The sequence below is a fragment of the Brachycentrus maculatus genome, unplaced genomic scaffold, assembly GCF_059751285.1.
Source record: "Brachycentrus maculatus isolate JH-2025_06_01 unplaced genomic scaffold, ASM5975128v1 h1tg000004l, whole genome shotgun sequence".
NCBI lineage: Eukaryota > Metazoa > Arthropoda > Insecta > Trichoptera > Brachycentridae > Brachycentrus > Brachycentrus maculatus.
The window spans coordinates 120,943-145,186 of NW_028280759.1; the positions used below are offsets into that span (position 1 = coordinate 120,943).

General features: G+C 31.2%; 1 protein-coding gene across 1 annotated transcript in view; it reads right to left on the reverse strand.

Moving 5' to 3' along the window:
* Positions 1-521: 521 nt before the first annotated feature.
* LOC148313882 (uncharacterized) overlaps positions 522-24,244 on the reverse strand; it is a 106,378-nt gene continuing 82,655 nt past the window's right edge. Inside the window, exons 6-7 of the mRNA XM_088277750.1 lie at positions 1,843-1,957; positions 522-628 (exon numbers count right to left, since the gene is read on the reverse strand). Coding sequence (XP_088133876.1) covers positions 522-628; positions 1,843-1,957 — 222 coding nt within the window. The remainder of the gene's footprint in view (positions 629-1,842; positions 1,958-24,244) is intronic.

Genomic DNA, 24,244 nt, shown 5'->3' on the forward strand with positions numbered 1-24,244 from the left:
AGTATTCACGTTATATTACAATAAAGTAAACGAAAACACACCAATCACCATTAGCACACTTTATGGAAACGTACATAGTAACACAAGACCCAAAGCACAGAAATACATACAAGGAAATCTAATACGTTACTCCTTTTACTTGATAATGCAAAGTTTTCCTCGGTCTTCCTCAGTGTCTATTGCCAAGCACATTCGTCTCATAAATTTATTTACTATTCTTTCTTCACTCATTTGATTCACATTTCTTACATCTCAGCACACCTTTCTTGAAAGTAGACTGAACGCAGTCAAAATGCCTTCTCTACGACTAATATCCGGCAAATCGTTGTATTAAACATGTTAAAATGGTGATATAAGGAATAATGCAAAGCTGAGATAAGCATTTTTGATAAAATTATTGGTAATGGCTTCTGTTTATTAGATTTTAGGTCCAGCACTCTAGGTGAATTAAATTTGGTATGTACGTATATATGTACAATCAATAAATAAAGTAAGTTATGCGAGTTTTAATCACCCCACGATTATATCGAATTGCAGAAATCGAGAACATCCCTCTCAAATGAAATTACACTCAACAAAGGCGAAATTGAGTCCTTCGATATCATTTCATCCTTCCTTTTGTACGAGGCTAGAAATAAAATAGAGATAAGGCCTAACGGGAACTTAATCCCCATTATAAACCGCCCTTACCCATTTTCTTTATGCTTAGCTACCGGAATACCGGAGTGCTGCCTGTGAGACAGAATCACACAGACTTAGGAAAGGACTTAAAGAAAGGACGATTCTTTGGTAGGTCTGTGATAAGACTTACTCCCTGGATCACACGTGGAAAGCTTTTTATTTGATTGATCACCAAATTCCTACTTAATAATATTATACCATTATGTGAAAAAATGAAGGAATGTAATACTTTTAACAAATAATAGAAAAACTGTTATCTCTTTTCTGATATTTTGTCTGGTACATTTCCGTTTGCAAAAGACTTAATGATGTAAACATATAGTTCATTAACAAAAAATTGAGACATTTTCAAATGCATATTCATGCAAACATCACGTTTAGAACAATGTTTGTACAATGGACGTTAAATTGTGTTGTATTTCATATTTTTAATGAATTAATTCGACAGTCACATTGTGTTAATATTCGTGTCTATCCATTTTTTTTTTATTTAAGTTTTACTTTGTAAATACTACTATTTCTTAAAACATATTGTGACACGTGTTTCAATGAATTTCGCATCATTTTCACAAATACCGTACGATGTCACAAACATAGTGAAAATGATGCGGAATGCATCGAAACACTTGTCGCAATATATTTTAAAGAAAAAGTGGCAACCGCCAAGTAACATGTAACAATAATAAAATAAACCTTTTATATTTAAAGTCGCATATAAAATACTCAAATAATAAAAAAAAAAACAATATTCCCATAGAAAAATTATTGGAAATAAAAATGTTTTCAGGAAACATTTGTTCACAACTTTCAATATGAACGTGGTATTTTTGACCATTTTCGATTACACCTCAGGAAAGAATAAAGGCTACATACAATTATAAGCTTAGCTAATTTTATTTATTAAATTAAACGAAAATATTATCAAATTAAAATGAAAGATTAGGCTGATTACTTGTAACATTTATTATTTGATTCATTTATACCACAATTTTAAACGGAGATATTTTTTTGCACAATATATCTGTTTTCCAGACTAAAAAGTATTTGACAATGATTTACAATATTTTTTAATGTAACATTTCAGTTTTTTCAGCGCAGAGATTAAAAATCGCTTGATATAATGAGACAGGATTTTCAGGAACGCAATGTTTCCTGTTCTACCTGCTGTTCTCATTTGAAGTGCTATACGGGTCACTTCCTCACTGAATACGGAAACTGTGACGTAGGCTCGGAACATCATCATATCTACAATCTGGCCAAATGACAATGAATGGGGCTATTCAGAAACGTATCCGTTAATTATACAATTACAATTCCAACCCTCTCCTAGAACTCAAAGTTAGCGTACAAAATGGTACTGTTGGAGTTAATTTCTAAGGACTTTTATAAGACACGACCGATACCATTTTTTTTAGGATATAATAACAGTGAAAATGGAGGTCAGAAGTCGTGGCTAAGCAAAATGAGTAAGAATTCAATAAGCTAAGGATCTCTCTTTTAAAATTTTATTTTTATACAAAAATTTTATAAAAACCTTTCAAGAACGTCGTAAATTAAAAAAAAATCGTCAATTTTGAGTTGTGCATGTTTTCGGAATTCCCAGAGAATGTACTATATCCCAGCAAATAAGGCATATTTTCAACTTAATATTTACCCGCTACAGGGCAGAAAGTGTTGTTTTTGCATTTTAAGGATAATGTTTTGTTTAATTATTTTTTAAATATATCAAATATTTTCAAATGTAGAAAAAACCTTCAGGTTTAACCAAAAAGATCTGTTAAAAGCAAAGTAAAAAGTTCAATTAGTGGATTAACATATATTTTTACTACATTGTATTATATTTTTAATCTTTAAAAACGATCTCCTGAATAATCAAGTTTTTTGATTTATGACCTTGTTGAAAGGAGTGAGCGAAATGTCAAACCGTAATAATTTTATTTTAATGATCTGATGATGGAATGATTATTATGAAACCGGTTGTCACGAATTCATGTTTATCAAAGGTGGTATTACACAAAGCGAACGATGAATGATAAGGAGAGGTAGTATATTACCATACCACAAAGTTAACAATGCTTTTTATATATAAAATATATCTCTCATTCCCTAAGGCTGAGATATTGAAGGGTTCGAATAAGAACGCGATCGGAAGCGCTAGGGGCCAAATGTCTTTCCGGGGTTAATTTTTGTAGAATACATATTGGAATTTGACTTTTTTAAGAACATATACTGACAAAGTATTTTTATAATTTTTTAAACTCCATATCTTTAAAAAAATCTTAAAAAACCATATTTATATTTCGAAGAAAATTGAATTTATTCACAATAAAAACTGTGTTTTAAGCAAAAATTCAACTACGTCAAATGTTACCAAGGTTTAATGTTCATCGCGTATTGGGTCTTAAGAAATAATTATTTGAGGATATTCTTCGAAAACCAAATTGACAGTAACAACGGAGTCCTGGTATATTATCCTAACGTATGAATGTGATGCATAAAACTTTATTTATAAAATCTGCCTCCATGGTTTAATGGTTAGCGTGCTGGAAGTCTCGGGTTTGATTCCCAGTGGGGAATAAAAATGAATATTAGTGAACTTCCACTCTAATAATTATTTAATATTACCTTGGACTGGTCCTTTGAGTGATAATTTTGCCTTCATGTGACATATGCTGTGGCATAGTTGGGTAGACGCTTGACTGCGAAACTGGCGTCGCGGGTTCGATTCCCGACAATTGCAAAATGAATTCAAGAAAGATTTATTTTCAATTGGTCTGGGTGTTTTTTATGTATTTTTCACATTTACCTTCCCTGTCCTTACTATCCTACCAGCAAACAAGCATCTCAAATAGACGCTTTGCGGGTAATTCCTTTTTTTTAATGTCAGTTATGATCTTTTATCATGTACATGTTTTTATGATGTACAAGTGACTCTGAAATCTAGCTACGGTTTATGCAACACCACTTTTCATGACCCTACTCGGGCTTCAATTTTTTAAGTTTCATAGCCTATGCCTACTCGTGAGAGATTTACTCTTTATGTTAAGTTACTATAATTTCATATAATTCATTAGTGAAAATTCTGGGCAAAAACACTCGCTCAGTAATGATCAAGATAAAACTGCGTTTATATGATGCAGTACCCTATGCACGGATGGGTGCGGGTAACAGTTCGGAGAATGATAAATTATTTCAATGATCTCTATTATTTTATATATATAACGGACAAACCCCTTTAAATTAATTAATCTTGATTTAAACCCTTGTCAGAGAGGCTTATCGTCAAGGCAAGAGGGTCAAGGTACCAATTACAATATTGTTAATTTTCAAGAAAAGCAATCATAAGGTTTTACACGATGTCCAAATCCTTGTTCATAAATTCTGGGGTTGTCTTCAATTAGGAGATATTTATATCAATATTAATTATTGATACTCAACAAAGATGAAGAAGAATATAATAATCTGGGCATTTAAAGGAATTAGGATTTGTCATAAGTGAAAGCTTAAGTAGTATCATGCGTAAGATGTTTAAAATTTAAGCGGAAATATAACTTCCAAAATTTGAATACTGTTGTTGTCAATCTTGTGTAGAATGGTGAATGTTACACGTGTATAAAGTGATTCAGATATAGATTAATGAAAAAAATAATATGTTAATATACATTTTATAATAAATTTAAAGATAAGAAATAAACGATATTTGATGTGTTCAAATTTTTATTCACAAATTCCGGGTTTGTTTCCACTTACGGGTTATTTATTTTAATATTTTTTATTGATATCTCAACATAGATGAAGAAGAAAACGCAAGTCTGGACATTTCCAGACCTTAAGACTTGTCGTGTTTAAGTGATGGCTGAAGAACTAGCATGCGCAAAATGTTTTCAATCGATAAATAAATATTTATTCCGATATTTAAATAGAGTGGTTGTCAATCATGGATTGAATGTTATTTTATACGTGTATAAAATGATCACTCAAACCAGTCTATGACAGGCCTGGACTGGATATAATTGGACTATATGATTCCCCTGTAGATTTTGTATGGAGGATAACGAAACACCCATCCACATTCTCTATAAATGTGACGCACTCGCTCGCAACCGAAGTCACATCCTTGGAGGTCCACACTATGCTCGGAAAAGTTGAAGCTCCTACCACCAAGGCAGGTAATGAGCTACATGACTCACGTAGGTCTTGAAAGTGAATTATGACACAGAGGAAGGTCACAATTCAATTCAATTCAATTCAATTCAATTCAATTTATTCAATAATTAATATATACATTACAAACAAACATTTAAGGCGTATATATTAAAAAAAAAAACAAATTAAAAATTACACAAGAAGACTCTTGTTAAATGTGTAGAAGAATCTCGCTTCGGAAAACTCCTTCGGACACATGGAACAGATCAATATCCAATGTGATATTGTTCAACATAGCGGTAGCTCTTCCTACAGGCATAACCATCGGCAGGTTGGTCCTGTGTATAGGAATCTGAAACAATCTATGCCGACGCTGTCTTAGGTAACTATCGGGAACATACAGACCAATGCTCTGGATAATTTCAGGATTATCGATCATACCGCGCAACAATCGATAAAAATGCGTAATCAAATACGCATTCCTTCAATATACCTAATATAGTCGCAGTGACACAAGGGATGCAAGACCCCTTGACCTCATAATAAATAAATAAAGGTCTATTAACGCACAGACTTCCATATTCTTTTTCATTTATTTTGAGATATAAAATGCATGTTTTTTATGAAATAACTGAATTTTTCATACATGTCGCTTCCTCAAAAAAATTGGATTCACCCTTTTTTACGGTAAAGTAATATATAAGGTCGCTCCTTTTATGGTCCTAGTTTACTGGAATTTATAGCAAAAGGGATAAGAACTTGCATATTTTTGTATTACGTATTTATGTGAAATACGACCCGATTATTTTGATACTATATTTAGATTTATTTTAAATATATCTTTCGGGAGTGAGAGTGAGATGTCGATATTACGAAAATAATATTCAGAACTCTATTTTGAGCATGTTTGAACCATTATTCTCCGTTCGAATACTTAATTTAACTCTCAAAACATGTTTGAAATACGACCAAATTATTTTGATACTATATTTAGATTTATTTTAATTATATTTTTCGGGAGTGAGAGAGAGAGGTCAATATTACGAAAATAATATTCAGAACTATATCTTGAACATGTTTGAACTATTGTTCTTTGTTTGAACACTGAATTTAACTCTCAACACATGTTTGAAATACGAACTTATTATTTTGATACTATATTTACATTTAAAAAAATATGTTGTTCTACATTAATGTAAATACCGAGATAACATATATTATACTCACAACTTTATCTTGAGCATATTTGAACCATTGTTCTTTGTTCGAATACTTAATTAAACTCGCTACATTTGTTGTTTTATTTTATGAGTAAAAATAATTTGGATCATGGTAACTCTACTGGATTCACATCTGATGGTGTAGTAATGGTACATTTATTTATCAAGAAAACAAAAATTAACTAAGTAATTAACCATCACGCCGCTTCCTCGCAGGGGAATCCATCTTTACAAATAATCTTTACCTCTTACACATTCATACATCTCTTACATACCCGCCAATACTGACCTAACCATTTTTAAGTATTTGCAATACTAATCATGCTTAGATTTTCTCGGTCTTCTTCTGCTTCTATTACCAACCACATTTGTCCCATATATTTGTATAGGTGTCCCTTCTTTACTCATTCGATTCACATGCCCAAACCATCTCAACCTTTCACCTTCTCACCTTTCTAGATGTTATTGATAATGCTAATCACCATCGAACACCTGTCGAACATCGTTATGCCGCACATTTGTCTGAGAAAACGCACTTGGACTTCATTTTGTATACTTTCATCCTTTTTTCCAACTCCATGCTGAAGCATATATCATATCGCTCACTCCTTTCAAGAACGTCATAAATCAAAAAACTTGATTTTTCATGAGATCGTTTTTAAAGTTTAAAAATATAAAACAATGTATTAAAAATAAATATCGAGCCACTTATTGAACTTTTTATGGTGCAACAGATCTTTTTAGGTAAAACCTGAAGGTTTTTTCTCGATTTGAAAAATATTAAGTATATTTTAAAAAATAATTAAACAATACATTTTCTTCAAAATGCAAAAATAACATTTTCTGCCCTGTAGCGGGTAAATATTAAGTTAAAAATGTACCTCTTTTACTGGGATGTAGTACATTATCTGGGCATCCGAAAACATGCACAACTGAAAATTGACGATTTTTGATTTATGACGTTGTTGAAAGGAGTGAGCGATATATCCTTTATTTTTATTTCACCATCCATATTTTGAGAAATTAAACACCTGAATAATTATGTTCCTTAATAAATTTGTCAGCGCTTCTTCTAGCAGATTTCATTTGATTATTTAATCAGTTATTTTCTTAATGAAGGCAATTAGTATTCAGTAACGAAGCGAAGCTTATTCTACTGATTGCACAAGGATGTGTAGGAAACTGTTTTGTATGCGGACGGAGCATTATGCATTTGTTGGATTATAAGAACCATGATTGTAAATAAAATAAAAATACGCGTAAATAGGCACTTATCATAACTTTTACTAAATGATGAATTAAAAACATAATTTTTCGTGTTTAAAAAGGTACTTATTGATAAATTACTTTGAATTAAGAACAATTTTCTCAAAGTATAAGTAGGTACTTATTGGAACATTATTTTTTTTAAATAAACACAATTTGTTCTATGAGTAAAAAGGCACGTCTTGGAATATAAGTATTTATAAAAACTTTAAAAAATAAAATAGGTACTTTTCAATGTGAATAGGTAGAAATTTAATCACATAAACCTTCATTATAATTTAACGACAATACTTTTTTATGAAAATAGGTAATTTTAACGCCTCTTTATATTTGTTTTAAAAAAATATATTAATTAGAAAAATTCTTCTTGCCTATTTTGCACAAGAATTTTAAGCATATTTAGAATATATGCCTCAAAAATGGTAGTAGATGTGTGTAGGTAATAATAATTTTTTTAATTAAAAACCATTTTTTCCATATGTTAAAATTATTGACGAAACTTTTAAAGGCTTGTCTAAAGGTGCAAAATAATGGAAGAGCAAAATAATGTAAGCACAAATAATACATCACAATATCCATACTAATTTTAAATTTAATATTCCTTTTTTTAATTTTGATATCGGGATAAATCGAACCAACGACACCAGTTTCTCGGTCGAGCGTCTACCCAACCACTCAACATAGCCGTCGATATAGAATTATAGAATTTATGAAATGTAGTTTAGATGAATGATATAGAAAATGTACATCTGTTGGTAGTTGTATCCCAATAGAGCGATTAATCGATCGAGCAAGGTCGGAGGCAGAGGACTGGAGTACAGGAGCAGGCTTCCTGGGAAACGGGCAAATGTTATACAATGCACATGTGAGGTCTATAAATTCAAAAATAGCTATCTGCTAAATTGCGATTTTCGACTTTTGGATTTTCTAAAAAAAACACAATAAAAACAAAAGCAAGCGAAGAAATATATAGAAATATAATAATAATAATAGAAATATAGACTGGTTTAAGTGATCACTTTACATACGTGTAACATTCACCAATTCTACCCATTATTGACAACCACACTTTTCAAATTCTATGATAATTCAATAATGGGTAGAATTGGTGAATGTTACACGTATGTAAAGTGATCACTTAAACCAGCCTATGACGGTCGTCAGCCCCATAAATGCCCAGACTTCCATATTCTTCTTCATCTTTGATGAGATGTCAAAAATAATATGAAAATGACTCCTGTAATTGGAGATAATCCAGATTTTGTGAACAAGTATTTGGACACACTCAAAATGCTGTAAATAAATTATCTGGTCAAATTATAAGCTTAAATAATAAAAATGAAAATGGTATTTTCTGGCGTTTCTCATGTGTGTGATTATAATCCAGGATTCGGACCTCACATACTAATATAAGAGTTTCTGCTTCGTAAAAAGCTTCTTTACATCTCACCAATAGATGTCTCTAGTGAAGTTCTAGTGATTCTAGAAAAAGGTTTCTAATTTGGTTCATATATAAAGAACTTCCAAGAATTTGAGTAGTGTGGTTGTCAATAATGGGTAGAATTGGTGAGTGTTACACGAATAGAAATATAAATTATAAAGAAAAAAAAAACAAATTACTGTAGGTGATTACGCATCTCATATAAAATAGTCATGTTTTTATTTAATTTTTATGAAACTTATATTAAATATTACGAATAACATACATACAAAGATGTGTTACATAGTTATGGCCATCCTTAGTTTTTCTCTAAAACTGAAAGAAAGTATGATGTTTTTATATTATTGTGTATTTTTTCTGCTGATAGTCATAAAATACTTATTTTGCATTGAAATATGTATACACATCATTCGACAGTAAAACAATGCAAAATTAAATCAGAAGTATTTTGTTTTTCTACACTTTAGTTTCGAACCATATGTGATCTTTTCGGCTTGTCATTAATACAATTTTGTGCTATTTCTTTTAGCCTTCTATAATGATTAATATTATTAATAATACTAAAAATACATATTTATACGAATTACCCCATGTTTGCTAAATGAAGATAGTTGCTTTTGATTTTGAACAACTTGTATGTATGCAGGTAGTATACGAATAAATATTCTAGTTTATAATGTAATACATTGAATCCTACAACCGTGTAAAACGTGAAATGGGACTGGACATATAAAATTATAGGCGGAAAGTTTTATTGCAAGAGTTTTTTTGCGTAGATACGTTATAGGTTATCGTAAAAACATATAAAATACAATAGTATAATGCATATTTTTGTATTTTATATCAAGCTCATGATACAGATTTTTCATATCAAATTGGACGTTTTACATAAAAAAAATACACGTTATATTGTATTCTGTGAGAAAGTTAGAATTGTATAATATATATTCATATAAGTACTACAAATACAGCCAGTGTTTTACTTTTAAGAAGTGCGTTGGTCATTAAGTTGGCAAGCCTGCGCGGCGCGCTGTCATAGTCTCTGCGCATAACGAAGTTTTCAGAAAAGATTTTCAATACTAGCTACTTTGAATCACGAGTACTACTGTAAACATATTTTTATTGTTTATTTTTATTACAAAATACGGCCAAATTGATTTTTCAGGAGTCCAATTTGGTTTGTAAAACGCCCAAATTGAAGTGAAAACTCTGAATAAAGATAAATAAAACATTTTAATTTTCAATATTATAAAATTTACATTATATGGAATTCATTCATTTTTCCAGGAAGTAATTTAAGGCAACGTATAGTTCATAATACAGTAGTACGAAAAAGGAGTTTCATCACGCACTGTAATTTTGTCACAGTTTTTCTCATGTTAAAAACAAATTTCAAATACATAAAAATAATTAAAGTTGTTATATTAATGGACATTGGTGTTTGTACAGTGTGTGGAATTTTAAAAAGATTAGTTTTATTTTACTAGCGATAGTCTAATTTTTTTATTGTTTTACATAGAATAACATTTTGAATATATACCATTATTTTTTTTGTATTATATTCTTTTATTTTATTAGTGTATTTTTGCTACCTTTTGTATTTTAATGTGGGTGAACAATAATGTTTTTTTTTTTAACATTTTCATTACTTTACATATATTGTTAAAAAGAAATGTGTGCATTCAATTTTTTTTCCATTAGACCTTACTGAAACACAGAAACACATGGCGGAGTACAGCTAGTTAAAAATTATGATATTTCGAGTTCAGAATATTAAATTTCAGACAAAGTTTTTAAAACCGTATCAAATACCGCTTATACCTCCGTTTTTTCATGAAATATGTTTTCAACTCTCAAAAAATCTTAAAATTGACGTTCCTACTTTCACTTGAGAAATGATTTTAAATTTTGGATATAGCTTAAAGAAACATGACAGTTATAGGGGTGTAAATTGAAGCCTCAGAAGGTGTCAAACTAGTATTTCATTAAACGCGTTCTTCCTCCGACGGACTGAAGGGTCTAATAAGGGATGAAAAATTCTTTTATGCGGATCAAGGATCTCACCCTCATATTGTGTTATTACGTTCTTCTAAAAATGATTTATTAAAAAGACTAACAAAAAAAGAATTAATTTTGCAAATCAATATTTATTGTTGTTATTTGTACAGATATTTATTAAAATAAATATTTAAATATTGAACTGCTAAACTGGCAGTACACAATGGAGTTCTGGTTCCAACCCTTATGTATGGAAGCGAAGCATTGAGTTGGCAAAAGAAGGATGAAAGCAGACTGAATGCAGTCGAAATGCGATCCCTCAGACGAATGTGTGGCAAAACGATGTTCGATAGATGTTCGAATGATGAAATAAGGAAAGAATGTAAGGCTGAGATAAGCATTATCGATAAAATTAAGAAAAGTGTATTGAGATGGTTTAGACATGTGGAGCGTATGAGTGAAGAAAGAACGGTTAAACAAATTTATGGGGCGAATGTAGTTGGAAAAAGAAGCAGAGAACGACCGAGGAAAACTTGGCACAATCAGGTATGACAAATACTTGAAAGCGGCCGGGTCAGGAGTCGTAATAATCATCGGGTATGTATGAGGAGATGCATGAATGTAGAAGAGGCAAAGAATGTTTGTAAAGACAGAGTGGTGTGGCGTTCGATTCTCTCTACCTACCCCTGCGGGGAAGCGGCGTGATGGTTAGTTAGTTAGTTAGAATTTAAGTTTTATTTAGTAAAACCACTATTTATTAAATATAACTACTATTTATTAAACAATTGTGTTTTCCAAGTACTATCTTTTATATAATTAAAATTAAAACTTTATTTTAAAATCACTCTAAATATTTTATTATAATTTAATGTCAACAGCTTACGAAGCTAACCGATTCTTTATCAAGACTGATTGTTACTTGTGTTAATCAGTCTTGATAAAGAAGCGGTTAGCTTCGAAACCGGTAGACATTATAATTAAGTTACAATAAACTATTTATAGTGATTTTAAAACCAAGTTACATTTTAATTATAAATAAATTAATTTAAGTCCAAATCTTTATTTAAGAATTCCGGGTTTGTTTCCACTTAACAGTTATTTATATTATGATTTTTTATTAATATTTCAACAAAAATGAAGAAGAATACGCAAGTCTGGACATTTCCAGGGCTTAACACTTGTCATACGCTTTTTAAAGTGCTAGCTGAAGAACTAGCATGCGCAAAATGTTTTCAATAAAAAAATAAATGTATATTCCGATATTTAAATAGAGTGGTTGTCAATCATGGATTGAATGTTATTTTATACGTGTATAAAGTGTTCACTAAAACCAGTCTATGATAGGCCTGGACTGGATATAATTGGACTACATGATTTCCCAGTCTCCCAGAAAATCACAAAGTTAGTGCTTTGTAAATAATAACTAGTGTGAACAATCCACACCAAGTTCTAATGCCCAGGGTGATAGTGGTACGAAGGTTAGTAATGGTATCAGGGGACTCCAGCCCCTTTAGAAAACCACCCTTACTGAGAGGCAGACCCTCGGTCTCTATACCCATCCCCAAACCTCAAATCCTAAGGAGGAATACCAAGCGAACCTAAGCTACCATACTAATACGACCCTTTCAACCATTTCTTAAACCTACAGTACTAAGTGGTAAACTCTACCGGTATTACTTAAGTGTGTATGGTAAAGTTGGAGAAATCTTACCGTAAATGGTTTCTTGGTACATTGTGAATGTCTTTGTACACCATATGAAGCCGAACAGTCTCTGAGTGGCAGTCGCTTTTAATAGTCCAAGCCTGTGAAAAAATTAAAAAGACATGTAAAAATGCATTTTGCACATAAAAAACAATTTAAAAAAAATCTGGTTTGGTAATATAACAGTCTATATTATTTTGAGAAATAAAAAAACCTTTTTTTTTTTATCCACTCACATGTTTATTAACAACCCTAGTTTATTAACAACACTAGTTTCGGCAACAACCTGTTGCCCTCTTCAGGGTTTAATTTATGACTGAAGACTTCAGGGTTAAATCAAACCCTGAAGTCTTCAGTCATAAAGAGGGCAACAGGTTGTTGCCGAAACTAGTTGGTTGTTAATAAAAATGTGAGAGGATAAAAAAACAAAGTCTTTTTATTTCTCAAGATAATATATCAATATGATCCACGAAGTTAATGCTTTCATTATTCAAAACATATAACAGTCTCTATATCATTCATCGTTCTAATTTTAAGTGGTATTACACTAAGTGAACGATGAATGACAAGGAGAGTGTTATATAAAAATGTGTTTATTTGGTTACTTGGGGCAGATGGTTTTTGGGTCATATTCCATGAAATAAAACCAAGCAATTTTCACAACATTTTAAATAATAATAATAATAAAACCCTTATCCGCACCCCTATGGTGCATAGGGCACTGCATCATATAAACGCAGTGTTATCTTGATCGTTTACACATCAAGGAAAGATGATCAGCCCTCCGCTTCAGGTACCAGTCCAGGGTAATATTGAATAAATATTACAGTGAAAAAAATCACTTGTATTTATTGTACCCCCCTTGGGAATCGAACCCGGGACCTCCAGAACGGTAGCCGAGCGTGCTGACCATTACACTACGGAGGCGAACATTTTTAGTTGTGTCCAAATCCTTGTTCACATATCTGTGTGTCTCCTATGTAGAACTTATTTTTATATTTTATTATAAAGTTTGGACATTTACAGGGCTTATGATCTATCAATGGGTGGTGATCAAATTCGTCTTTTAATTTGACCAGTTATTTTATTCACAGCATTTTGGGTGAGTCAAAATCCTTGTTCACAAATCTGGGTTTCTCTACTTAGTTATTTTTACATTTTAATATCTCAACATAGATAAAGAAGAACATGGCGTTTGTTTCAAAGGTAAGCGTGTTGTTTGGTTTATGTGAATTGCTTAACCTTTTTTTGCATTGTTTTATTCGCATATAAATGCGTTTAAATAAAACTTTATTTCATTTTCCCTCACTTAGGTTAATTGGGGCAGTCAGTTAATTGGACCAAATGTCGTGTCCCAATTAAGCTGAATCGACGGTATGTATTTAAAATAAACAAATAAAAATATAGTAAAAAATTGGAGTGGATACTCGTATCTACACTTTTTCATTTTAAATGTATTTTCTGGATTCCATTCCTTTGTTAAAAATCTGAAACCTTTTCGCATTATGAATAACTCCTTTTTTTTTAAGAAATCAAGCATATAAAAATCCTTTAACAGCTATACGAGTAAGTCTACTTGAACGATTTGCAATTTTTGTATAATAAGTGATCGAATAAACCTAATACATATATTCGTTTTGTATTTTAAAAGCATTGTAAACTCTGTGGTATAGAACATTCTCTTTATCATTCATCGTTCACTTTGTGTAATACCACTTTGAAATTAACAAAATACTTCTCGAAGTGAATGATGAATAATAAGGAGAGTGTTAATGTATTAGTTAATATATGATAAATGTCATTCTTCTTCTTCTTACTGGCTCCATCCTAACTTATCGTCTATGTAGACTGTTGGGATCAGCTCTCCTCGTCCTCAGGTAGGTCATTCTATCATGGACTTTTTATAACACCCATGAATTTTTTGATCTTCCATTTGATGTCCTTCAAGAAAGATCCATGATGAATGTTAAAAGCCTTTTTTATTTTTATTTTTTTTATTCATTTATTTGGCAGTCACCCAGTGAAAGGATGTTTCTGCCAGTGTAAAGTATTATTTTTATTTACAAACAAAAAAGAAAAGAAAATAATAATAACAATCAATACAAAATTTCAAAGTTTAAATGCGTTAAGCTTTATCATTTTAGAAATTATGCTCCCAATTCTAGAATTAGGTTCAGAAAGAAGGGTGGAAACTTGGTTGGGGAGTTTGATTCCTGCCCGTGTTAAGCTATTTAGAAAGTTCTCTTTCTATGTTGTAAGCGGACACTGAAAGAACGTATGGTTTGCATATAAAAGACATTGATGTTTAAAATTTATTGAAATTGATGTGAATTTTGATTGATTTTTTTGACTGATCTCTTGCGTCGAATGATTATTTCGAGTATCGGTTTTTCTCTCAAATATCGTGTTAAACCGTCGTGTTGCAAATTACGTTTACAGACGTATTGCGTTCTTCCAATTCCTGCGGATGACATCTGTAGACGTAATTCATCGCTATAGTCATAATGTATGTATCCATGACCAAAAAGGCAATTTTTGTCTGTATATATTTTAAAATATGTTTAAATAACGCAATTATTTCTTTGAATAATCTCGACTTGTTCCTTGCGCCCGGCGGTTTGCACATACGATCATTATTATATTTGTTTCAAGTGAACTATTTATTTATTTGTTTACAGCCGTAGCCAACTGTTACAAATTGAGAACAAATATATCTATAAATACACACAGAAAAACAAACACAAACACACACATACACACACACACACACACAGACACACACACACACACACGCATACACATTTAATGTTTGATAAGGGGGTAAAAGGTGTAGTATTTTTTTATCACTGATCTTATTATTATTATCCGTAATAGAGTGTCGATGAATAATGGTTGAGTGGGAATGCGATGACTGACCATTCTCTGTAAATATTTTTGCACTATTCCGTGTCTGTCTGCTGTGCAGGTCGGGGTTGTGGGCGTCTGTGTACCAGCCAACGTCGGATCGGAATCGGATCTAGCTGACTAACTCAACTAAATACTAATCCCTTTCACTGCCTACACCGCACCGGGGTACTTCTAGAAAATTTGGTGATGGATTTTTATTTAGACTGGCAGTTACAGGGATATTGAAAGCTTTTAAATGTAAATACACAGTGAAAATCGGGATACAACTTTACGTTGTTTCACATTTTCAATAAATTTCGCAACTTATTTAAAAAAAAATTGCTTTGCAAGAACAATTTATAAGGAAGCTTAGGGGCATATGGTGGAACAGCCTTCAATATGTGATCTTATTATTATAGGTATCTCAACAGAGACGAATAATCTTTTTATAATCATTTAAGGGGAATATAGAAGTCTGATCATCATCAGGGCTTAACATCTTCCCTGTGTTGAAATTTTAATGACTGCCACAAATGTCGCTATTATTATTCTTACTAGATAATTAAAAGAGTGTTTAACTTGCTTGTGTAAGATTGATGGTGATGGACCAGACAAGGCTTAATTCTGCGCCAATATAAACAAAACTCAACCAAGTAGCAAACTGAGAATGGCACGGAATAGGTTAGACGCCATCTTGCGTGCCGCCTATTCATGCCGATTCGAGCGGCAAATTGCACAAAGCGCGGGAAAAGTTTTTCTTTTCCGAGCAGCCGAAGGAAGGAACCGATTGTTTTTATTTATCTGTCTTAAATTCTGAAGGGCTTCCTAGCCCTTAAACTCGTTGTAAAGAACGCTTTGCGCTTTTATTTCCTCGCGCCCGAGTCCTCCCTTTGAATTTAGAGAACTAGGAATGAGAATTTGATAAAACAATTTACGTTTGTACAATTTGAGGTGTTCTAAGTCCTATGACATCTTTGAGGGATTTCAAATCGGCTTTATTTTGTTTTCTATCAGAAGTAAATTAACGTTTTCCAAATAAACTCTTGTTATTTATTTAGCAATTCCAATCTCGAGGTGAGGTATGCAGGCTTCTAATAGCTATTAGTATATATATATATATATATATATATATATATATATATATATATATATATATATATATATATATATATATATATATATATATATATATATATATATATATATATATATATATATATATATATATATATATATATATATATATATATAAATATATATATATAATATCAACCATTTTATCTTAAAACACAATTTACTCGTATTTTGGATGAAAACAACGTTCGGTTTTAAGTTGTTTTGAGACTTTATATAATGGTGAAAATCAATCACTCATAAAAATATAAATAAATACTTTTTTAGTTCATTAATTTTAACACCATTAGATTTTAATAATAAAAAAGATTTTTTTTCCATTTATTTGTATTTCACCAATCTGTAGTTTTTGAAACTAGTCGTGTTTACATTGACAAAATCAATTTTGAATTTCACCGATATAATATGATTACTCATGTTCTACCTTAACATAATCAAGTTTTCCTGCAAAGTGTTCCGTACATTTTTCCCGTGTAATTTTCTTCTTTATTTTTCCACCCTAATTTGGAGACCAGCCATTAATCATAAACATTTTGCGGGGAGTGTTGAAACAAAGCCTTATTGCAACCATAACTCGGTCGGGAAGAAATTAAAGGTAAAGCCAAAGAAATTAAACGAAAAGGCGCCACCTTCTTTTACCTTCGTAAATAATAAATACCTTCAGAGAACTTTGGGAATTTGGAGATAACAGTTTAATGAAAATGAATTATTTCATAAGGAAAGTTCGACTGGGTTTTGCAAAGCCAACTTTTTATTTATACACACGCACTCACATACACATTTTTTTCATAGTTATATCCGCATTTTTTTTTTTCAATCTAATATTTATTCAATATTACCCTGGACTGGTACCTGAAGTAGAGGGCTGATCACCTTTCCTTCATAAGGTAACACTAAAACCCCCATTTCTATTTCATGGACCTCCAATTTTTTCTCGCTGACATATACCCCACGCAAGTTGTCGTAGACCCCTGGGGGTCGATAAAGACCACTTTGGGAATCACTGATCTTTGTCATATTCATCCTTATCTTACTGTGTGAAGTATTTTAAGGCTGAACTTTATAATAATAATAATAATAAACCCTTATCCGTACCCCAATGGTGCATAGGGCACTGCGTCATATAAACGCAGTGTTATCTTGATCGTTTACGCATGAAGGAAAGGTGATCAGCCCTCCGCTTCAGATACCAGTCCAGGGTAATATTGAATAAATATAACAGTGAAAAAATTACTTATATTTATTTTACCCCATTTGGGAATCGAACCCGGGACCTACAGAACTTTATACTTGATTTTAAATGAAGATATTTTAACAGTAACAAGTATATAATGAGTTATCTTAAGATTTTTTATACTGAGATAAGGGTGTATATTACAAAAATAATGTAACGAGTGAACTACGTAGTGTAGATAACATGCTATTTATCTCTACTGTCGAGCCTCGATAAAACGAAAAAATGGATTATAGAGTGATTTGTTGCATTAAAGTTTAGATGGGTGAATACCCGCTTAACGTTAAATCTCTTTTGGTAATAGATGGAAGTGAAGCATAAAGTTGGCAAAAGAAGGATAAATGCTGAATGCAGCCGGCACGCTATTAATCAGACGAAAACGAAGTATGATACATGTTCGAATGGCGAAATAAAGAAAGAATGAAAGGCCGATATTATCATTATCGATAAAATTAAGAAAGGTTAGATTTGGACATGAGGATCAAATGAGTGAGAAAAGAACGGTAAGACAAATATCGCTCACTCCTTTCAAGAACGTCATAAATCAAAAATCGTCAATTTTCAGTTGTGCATGTTTTCGGGATACCCAGAAAATGTACTATATCCCAGCAAAAAAGGCATATTTTTAACCTAATATTTACCCGCTACAGAACAGACAGTATTGTTATTGCAGTTTGAAGAAAAGGTATTGTTTATTTTTTTTTTAAATAAACTAAATATTTTTCAAATAGAGAAACAACCTTCAGGTTTTACCTAAAAAGATCTGTTACACAGTAAAAAGTTCAATAAGTGACTTGATATTTATTTTTAATACATCGTATTATATTTTTTAACTTTAAAAACGTTCTCCTGAAAAATTAAGTTTTTTGATTTATGACGTTCTTGAAAGGAGTGATTGAAATGTGAAACGGTAATAAATTTATTTTAATGATCTGATGATGGAATGAGAGATAACGAGGTAAAGAGGTAACTGTTTTGGAAAAAGAGGCAGAGAAATTCGAAGTGAACTTAGCACTGAGTATTTTAAATACTTGAAAGTTGTTAGGTCAGGAATTGGAATAATAGATGGGTTTGTATAAGGAGATGTATAAATGTGAGAAATGAAGTATGTTTCAAAAGACAGAGTGATGTGACATTCTATTATGTGGTGTCGGGTTGTGGTCGTCGCGGAATCTTGAGTCAGAGTTCCTCGGTTCGAACCCACTCTATCACAATTTGATACTTATTTCTAATAATAAGCCGCTTAGACTCACAGACATAGTTATGAAATAGAAGTATTTTTATAAATTAGATAAAAAGCAAATATTTCTCTTTTAAAAAATATGCATTATCTCTTGACTGAAATATATATTTTATAAAATTAAACAATTTTTTTTAACCACTTTTTTATTATTGGTACACTTTATCTTACCTGTTTTGACAAGAACCTTGTCATCATCAGGGTTTTTTAAATTCTAAAACATTTAAATCATTAAAATACTCATGGTTAATTACATTCCCTTACCAAAACAAAAACTTCCACACAAGGAAAAAATTGTGTGGAAGTTTTTGGTAAGGGAATGTAATTAACTATGAGTATTTGAATGTTTTTAATGTTTTAGAATTTAATAAACTCTGATGATGACAAGTTTCTTGTTGAAACCGGTAGGTTAAAGTTTACTTTTAATAAAAAGTGGTTAAAACAAAGTTGTTTAATTTTATAAAGTTTATAAAATGTACCACAAGATATCTGCGAAGAACATTCAAGAAATATGTATTACCTGCTGGGACACGGTGTGTTGATGAACTGCAATAGTAAGTTAGGTAGTTAATTGAGGAAATTGTAATATTAAGGTTCATTTTATCATTTTATCTACTGTTTAAAAAAATATTTTGTATCTAGGAAAATTGATAAACAAAACAGATCGACCGACAACCGGCTTAGAAAACCTACAATCGTTACAAATAAACGTACACAATTAACGTTCAAGTTATCTTCAGAATGTAGTTAGGAGTTATCTATCCTCTGTGTTCGACCACCTGAGACAAGCCACATGCTATCGATATACTACACCCTCCTAATGCATATTAAACATAAAGCTCACTCCTTTCAACAATGTCATATATAAAAAAGCTTGATTTTTCAGGAGATCGTTTTGAAAGTTTAAAAATATAATAAAATGCATTAAAAATAAATATCAAGCCTCTTTTTGAACTTTTTATTGTGTAACAGATTTTTTTAGATAAAACCTGAATGTTTTTTCTCCATTTAAAAAATATAATGGATATTTAAAAAAAGAATTAAACAATACCTTTTCTTCAAAATGCAAAAACAATACTTTTGGCCCTGTAGCGGGTAAATATTAAGTTAAAATATGCGGCTTTTGCTGGAAGATAGTACATTTTCTGGAAATTTTGAAAACATGCATAACTGAAAATTGTCGATTTTTGATATATGATGTTGTTGAAAGGGGTGAGATAAAATATTTAGGATATTTAAGAAAAGAATTAAACAATACTTTTTCTTCAAAATGCAAAAAACAACACTTTCGGCCCTGTAGCGGGTAAATATTAAGTTAAAAATATGCCGCTTCTGCTGGGATATAGTACATTTTCTGGAAATTCTGAAATCACGCACAACTGAAAATTGACGATTTTTGATATATGACGTTGTTGAAAGGAGTAAGCGATATAGTACGATCTTATTTAACCGAACTCGGCTCCAAACCCACACACAATGCGTGCTCGAGATAACAGATTGAGGCTTGCGTAAAAAAACTCTCTTAGAAGATTGCGGCACAAGATATAAGACCGAGATATAAAATTGTTTACACAGTAAATTACCAACCCCAATCAAGAAATGTAGCCCCGTGGAATACGACAAAAATACACATTGCCGACACAGATAAATTTAGGCGCTCGCACATTTATTTAGATAATATAAGGACTTTATTTTCTTCTTACAGGCATATTGTTTGATAGTCTTGTATTTTGGTTTTTAATGAAATTTACAGAAAATAATAAATTTAAATTACATAAAAATTAAATAATTTCAAATAGATAATTTTTATAAAGGAAGGATGACAGTAGATTGAACGCTGTTAAAATGCGCTCCCTCATACGAATCTGTGGAAAATCATTGTATGACAGAATTAAAAACGAAGATATAAGAAAGGAATGTAAGGCTGAACAAGGAATAATTGAAAAGATAAGGAATAGTTCTTTACGGTGGTATGGACATGTGGAGCGAATAGATAACGAGAGAATGACTAAGAAAATTTATGTGGCGAATGTGAGAGCGAAAATAGAACGAGGACGACCGAAAAAGACTTGGCACGATCAGATCAATCAGAACCTAAAATCTGGCGGTGTCAAAAGTCTGCGCAATCGGAGGGCGTGTATGACTAGATGAATAGATGTGAAGGAGGCGAGGAGTGTATGCCAGGACAGAGGAGTGTGGCGTTTCATCCTTTCTGCCTACCCGTGGGAAACGGCGTGATGGTAGAAGTAGTATAATAAATCCATATTTTTTTCACTCTTTAAATTATATTTGGTAGTCACCCAGTAACGGAGAAAGGAATTTTGTGCCAGTGTCGGGTCTTATTTTAATTTACCAACAAAGTACGTATTTATAAAAAATTATAATAACAAAAATTGTTTGTATGTTTTTTGCAGAAACTTTTTAAAAATAAATCACAGTTTAAATGCATTTAGTTTTACCGTTTTAAAGATTATGATCGCTTTGCATATATTCGTTGCTCTTGTAACTTGTAAATGAAACTATCATAGCCCTTCATGCGAGATCGAAGATGTCGTATGGTGGGGAAGGCAACGTAGGAGACAATAGTATGCGCATGCGAGGAGAATGGAATCATCCAGACTCCCACACATCACACCATACGGCCTACCCCATGGTAGACGACTCCCGGGCAGACCACTAAAGAGATGGGTCGATAGCTGGGAATCGACATCGCAGGAGGCTAATCCCTCTTAAAAACAAGCCACAAGGCCTACAACAAGATGAAGACAAGAAGAAGACAGCCCTTAATGTCTACGAATATTACAGAATTCGAAAAAAAAATAGTTCAATTTGAAATGGAAAATCAACTAAGAGTGATAGACCTTTATAAAATAACAAACTTACTATCAAGTCGTTTCACCGCAGGGGTAGGGGGAGATAATAGAATGCCACTCTGTCTTGCAGATTGCAAACAATCTTAGCCCTTGCCACATTCATGCATCTCCTCGTATGTACATTCAAGCTAAATATTCCGACTCCTGACCACTGTCACTGTATTTGAAATACATTACATAAAGTTTTCCTCACCCTTCCTTTGATTCTATTTTCATCGCCATTTGCCACATAAACATGTTTTACTTTTCTTAAGTCACTCAAAATTTAAAAAAGACAAGGTTATATTTTAAACTAAAATCATAATCACAATTTTTTATTTTTAATACTTAAAATAAGTTTTTGATATTAAGACATGAAACTTTTGTTTGCTTTGTTAAGGTAAAATGGAAACCAAATATGTAATAACCATGATTAAAGAAAACACTTGTTTTTTACCACTTGAGTTTTATTATAGACTACATGTTTCAGAAGTTAAACTTCTATCATTCAGGTCTATATAATAACATATTATACAGACCTGAATGATGGAAGTTTAACTTCTGAAAAATGTAGTCTATAATAAAACTCAATCGGTAAAAAACAAGTATTTTCTTTAATCATTGTAACATGTCTTACCACAAAGTTAATGCTAAAACAATAAATAAAATATGTAATAAACATAACTGTAAAGTTTGTTATCAAAAATATTTTTTAAATAATAATTTTGACATTATATATTGTTGAATTTATTATGATCATTTTCCATCCATCATTAATAAAATGTATGAAATATTCTTTAAATTGATACATTACTTTACTCAGCCTCCTTTTATTCTTTCCAGCATTTTCTCACATATTTTTACAGACTAACAGTAAAAGCATAATGATCGATGATTTCAGAAAATTGAAAAAATAACAACTCTTGAACGACTTTACTTCCTATCGAAGATAAAAGCTCTATAGATTAGGACCAGATATTTCCTGAAATGTTCAGCCTATAAGTGCTTGAGATTTATGATGCTTGCACTTTACGATGGCTATAAAAAGCTGGAAAATCTTGTTTATTATTCAACTCAACAAACTAGATATATAAAGTATAATTTTATATACTGGGTGGCGCAAAATTAATCACACTATCGGAACATGTTATAATTTCTACATATATTATTTATTTGACATTTTATTATATTTGACATTTTAAATAAAACTACTGCAGTAAACAAAAAGATTGAAAAAAACGGGCACATATCGTTCACTCCTTTCAAGAAATTTTCAGTTGTGCATGTTTTCGGAATGCCCAGAAAATGTTCTATATCCCAGAACAAGTGTCATATTTTTAACTTAATAATTACGCACTACAGGGCAGAAAATGTTGTTTTTGCATTTTGAAGAAAAGGTAGGTATTGTTTAATTATTTTTTTAAATATATTAAATATTTTTCAAATGGACAAAAAACCTTCATGTTCTACCTTAAAAGATGTGTTGCACAATAAAAAGTTCTATAAGTGGCTTGATATTTATTTTTAATACATTGCGTTATATTTTTAAACTTTAAAAACGTTCTAATGAAAAATCAAGTTTTTTGATTTATGACGTTCTTGAAAGGAGTGAGCAATATATGTTCCAACACTGGCGGTAGTCATATGATAAATAACATCTTTTCCATTGAAAAAATTGTAAAAATCCAAATAAAGACGAAGAACATTACTCAAATCATATATTTTTTATTTAGTAAAAAAGTTTTTCAAAAACAAAGTTGGATGAATAATTTTGAATAACCTTAATTTGTTTGTATATTGCAGCTGTTTAGCCATTTAAAAAAATATAACATTATAGGGTGATTTATTTTGCGCCACCTTTTATCTATAATACATAGATTCATATGTGTGTGATTTAAAAGAAGTTGAATTTTTGACATAAAAAAATAGTTTTTTATGATCGATAAAGTGAATTGCCATTTTATAAGCTATGATACATATTTTGAAACAAAGAAAAACTCATTTGGAATATTCGAATGATTTTTTCAGGCGTATTAGTAGAGGAAAATTCCTCACATATTTTATTCGTCTCTATAGTGAGAAGAGATACTTCCTACTTTTTAAAGAAGTAAATGTCTGGTAATCTTTAATTAAAAAAGTTACAGTAATTAAAAAAGTACTGACTTTTATTCCATTTTTGCTTGTGTCTCTCAGTTAAAATGACCTTTTTTCTTGTCGAGAGTCCATCGAGAAAACTAATGAATAAGTACTCGGTATTTCAAGAACGCTCAAACTGTAATTTTTCAAGAGGATGAAATATATTTTAATGAGGAGTTTTTCAGGGTAAACTTCAGGTCAAGCAAGGATCTAACCTTCCTTAAAGTAATCAATTAAGAATCTCTAAGAAACTTTAAATATTCTTATTATAACGTTTGAATGGAAAGTGAATCTAGAAAATATTTCTT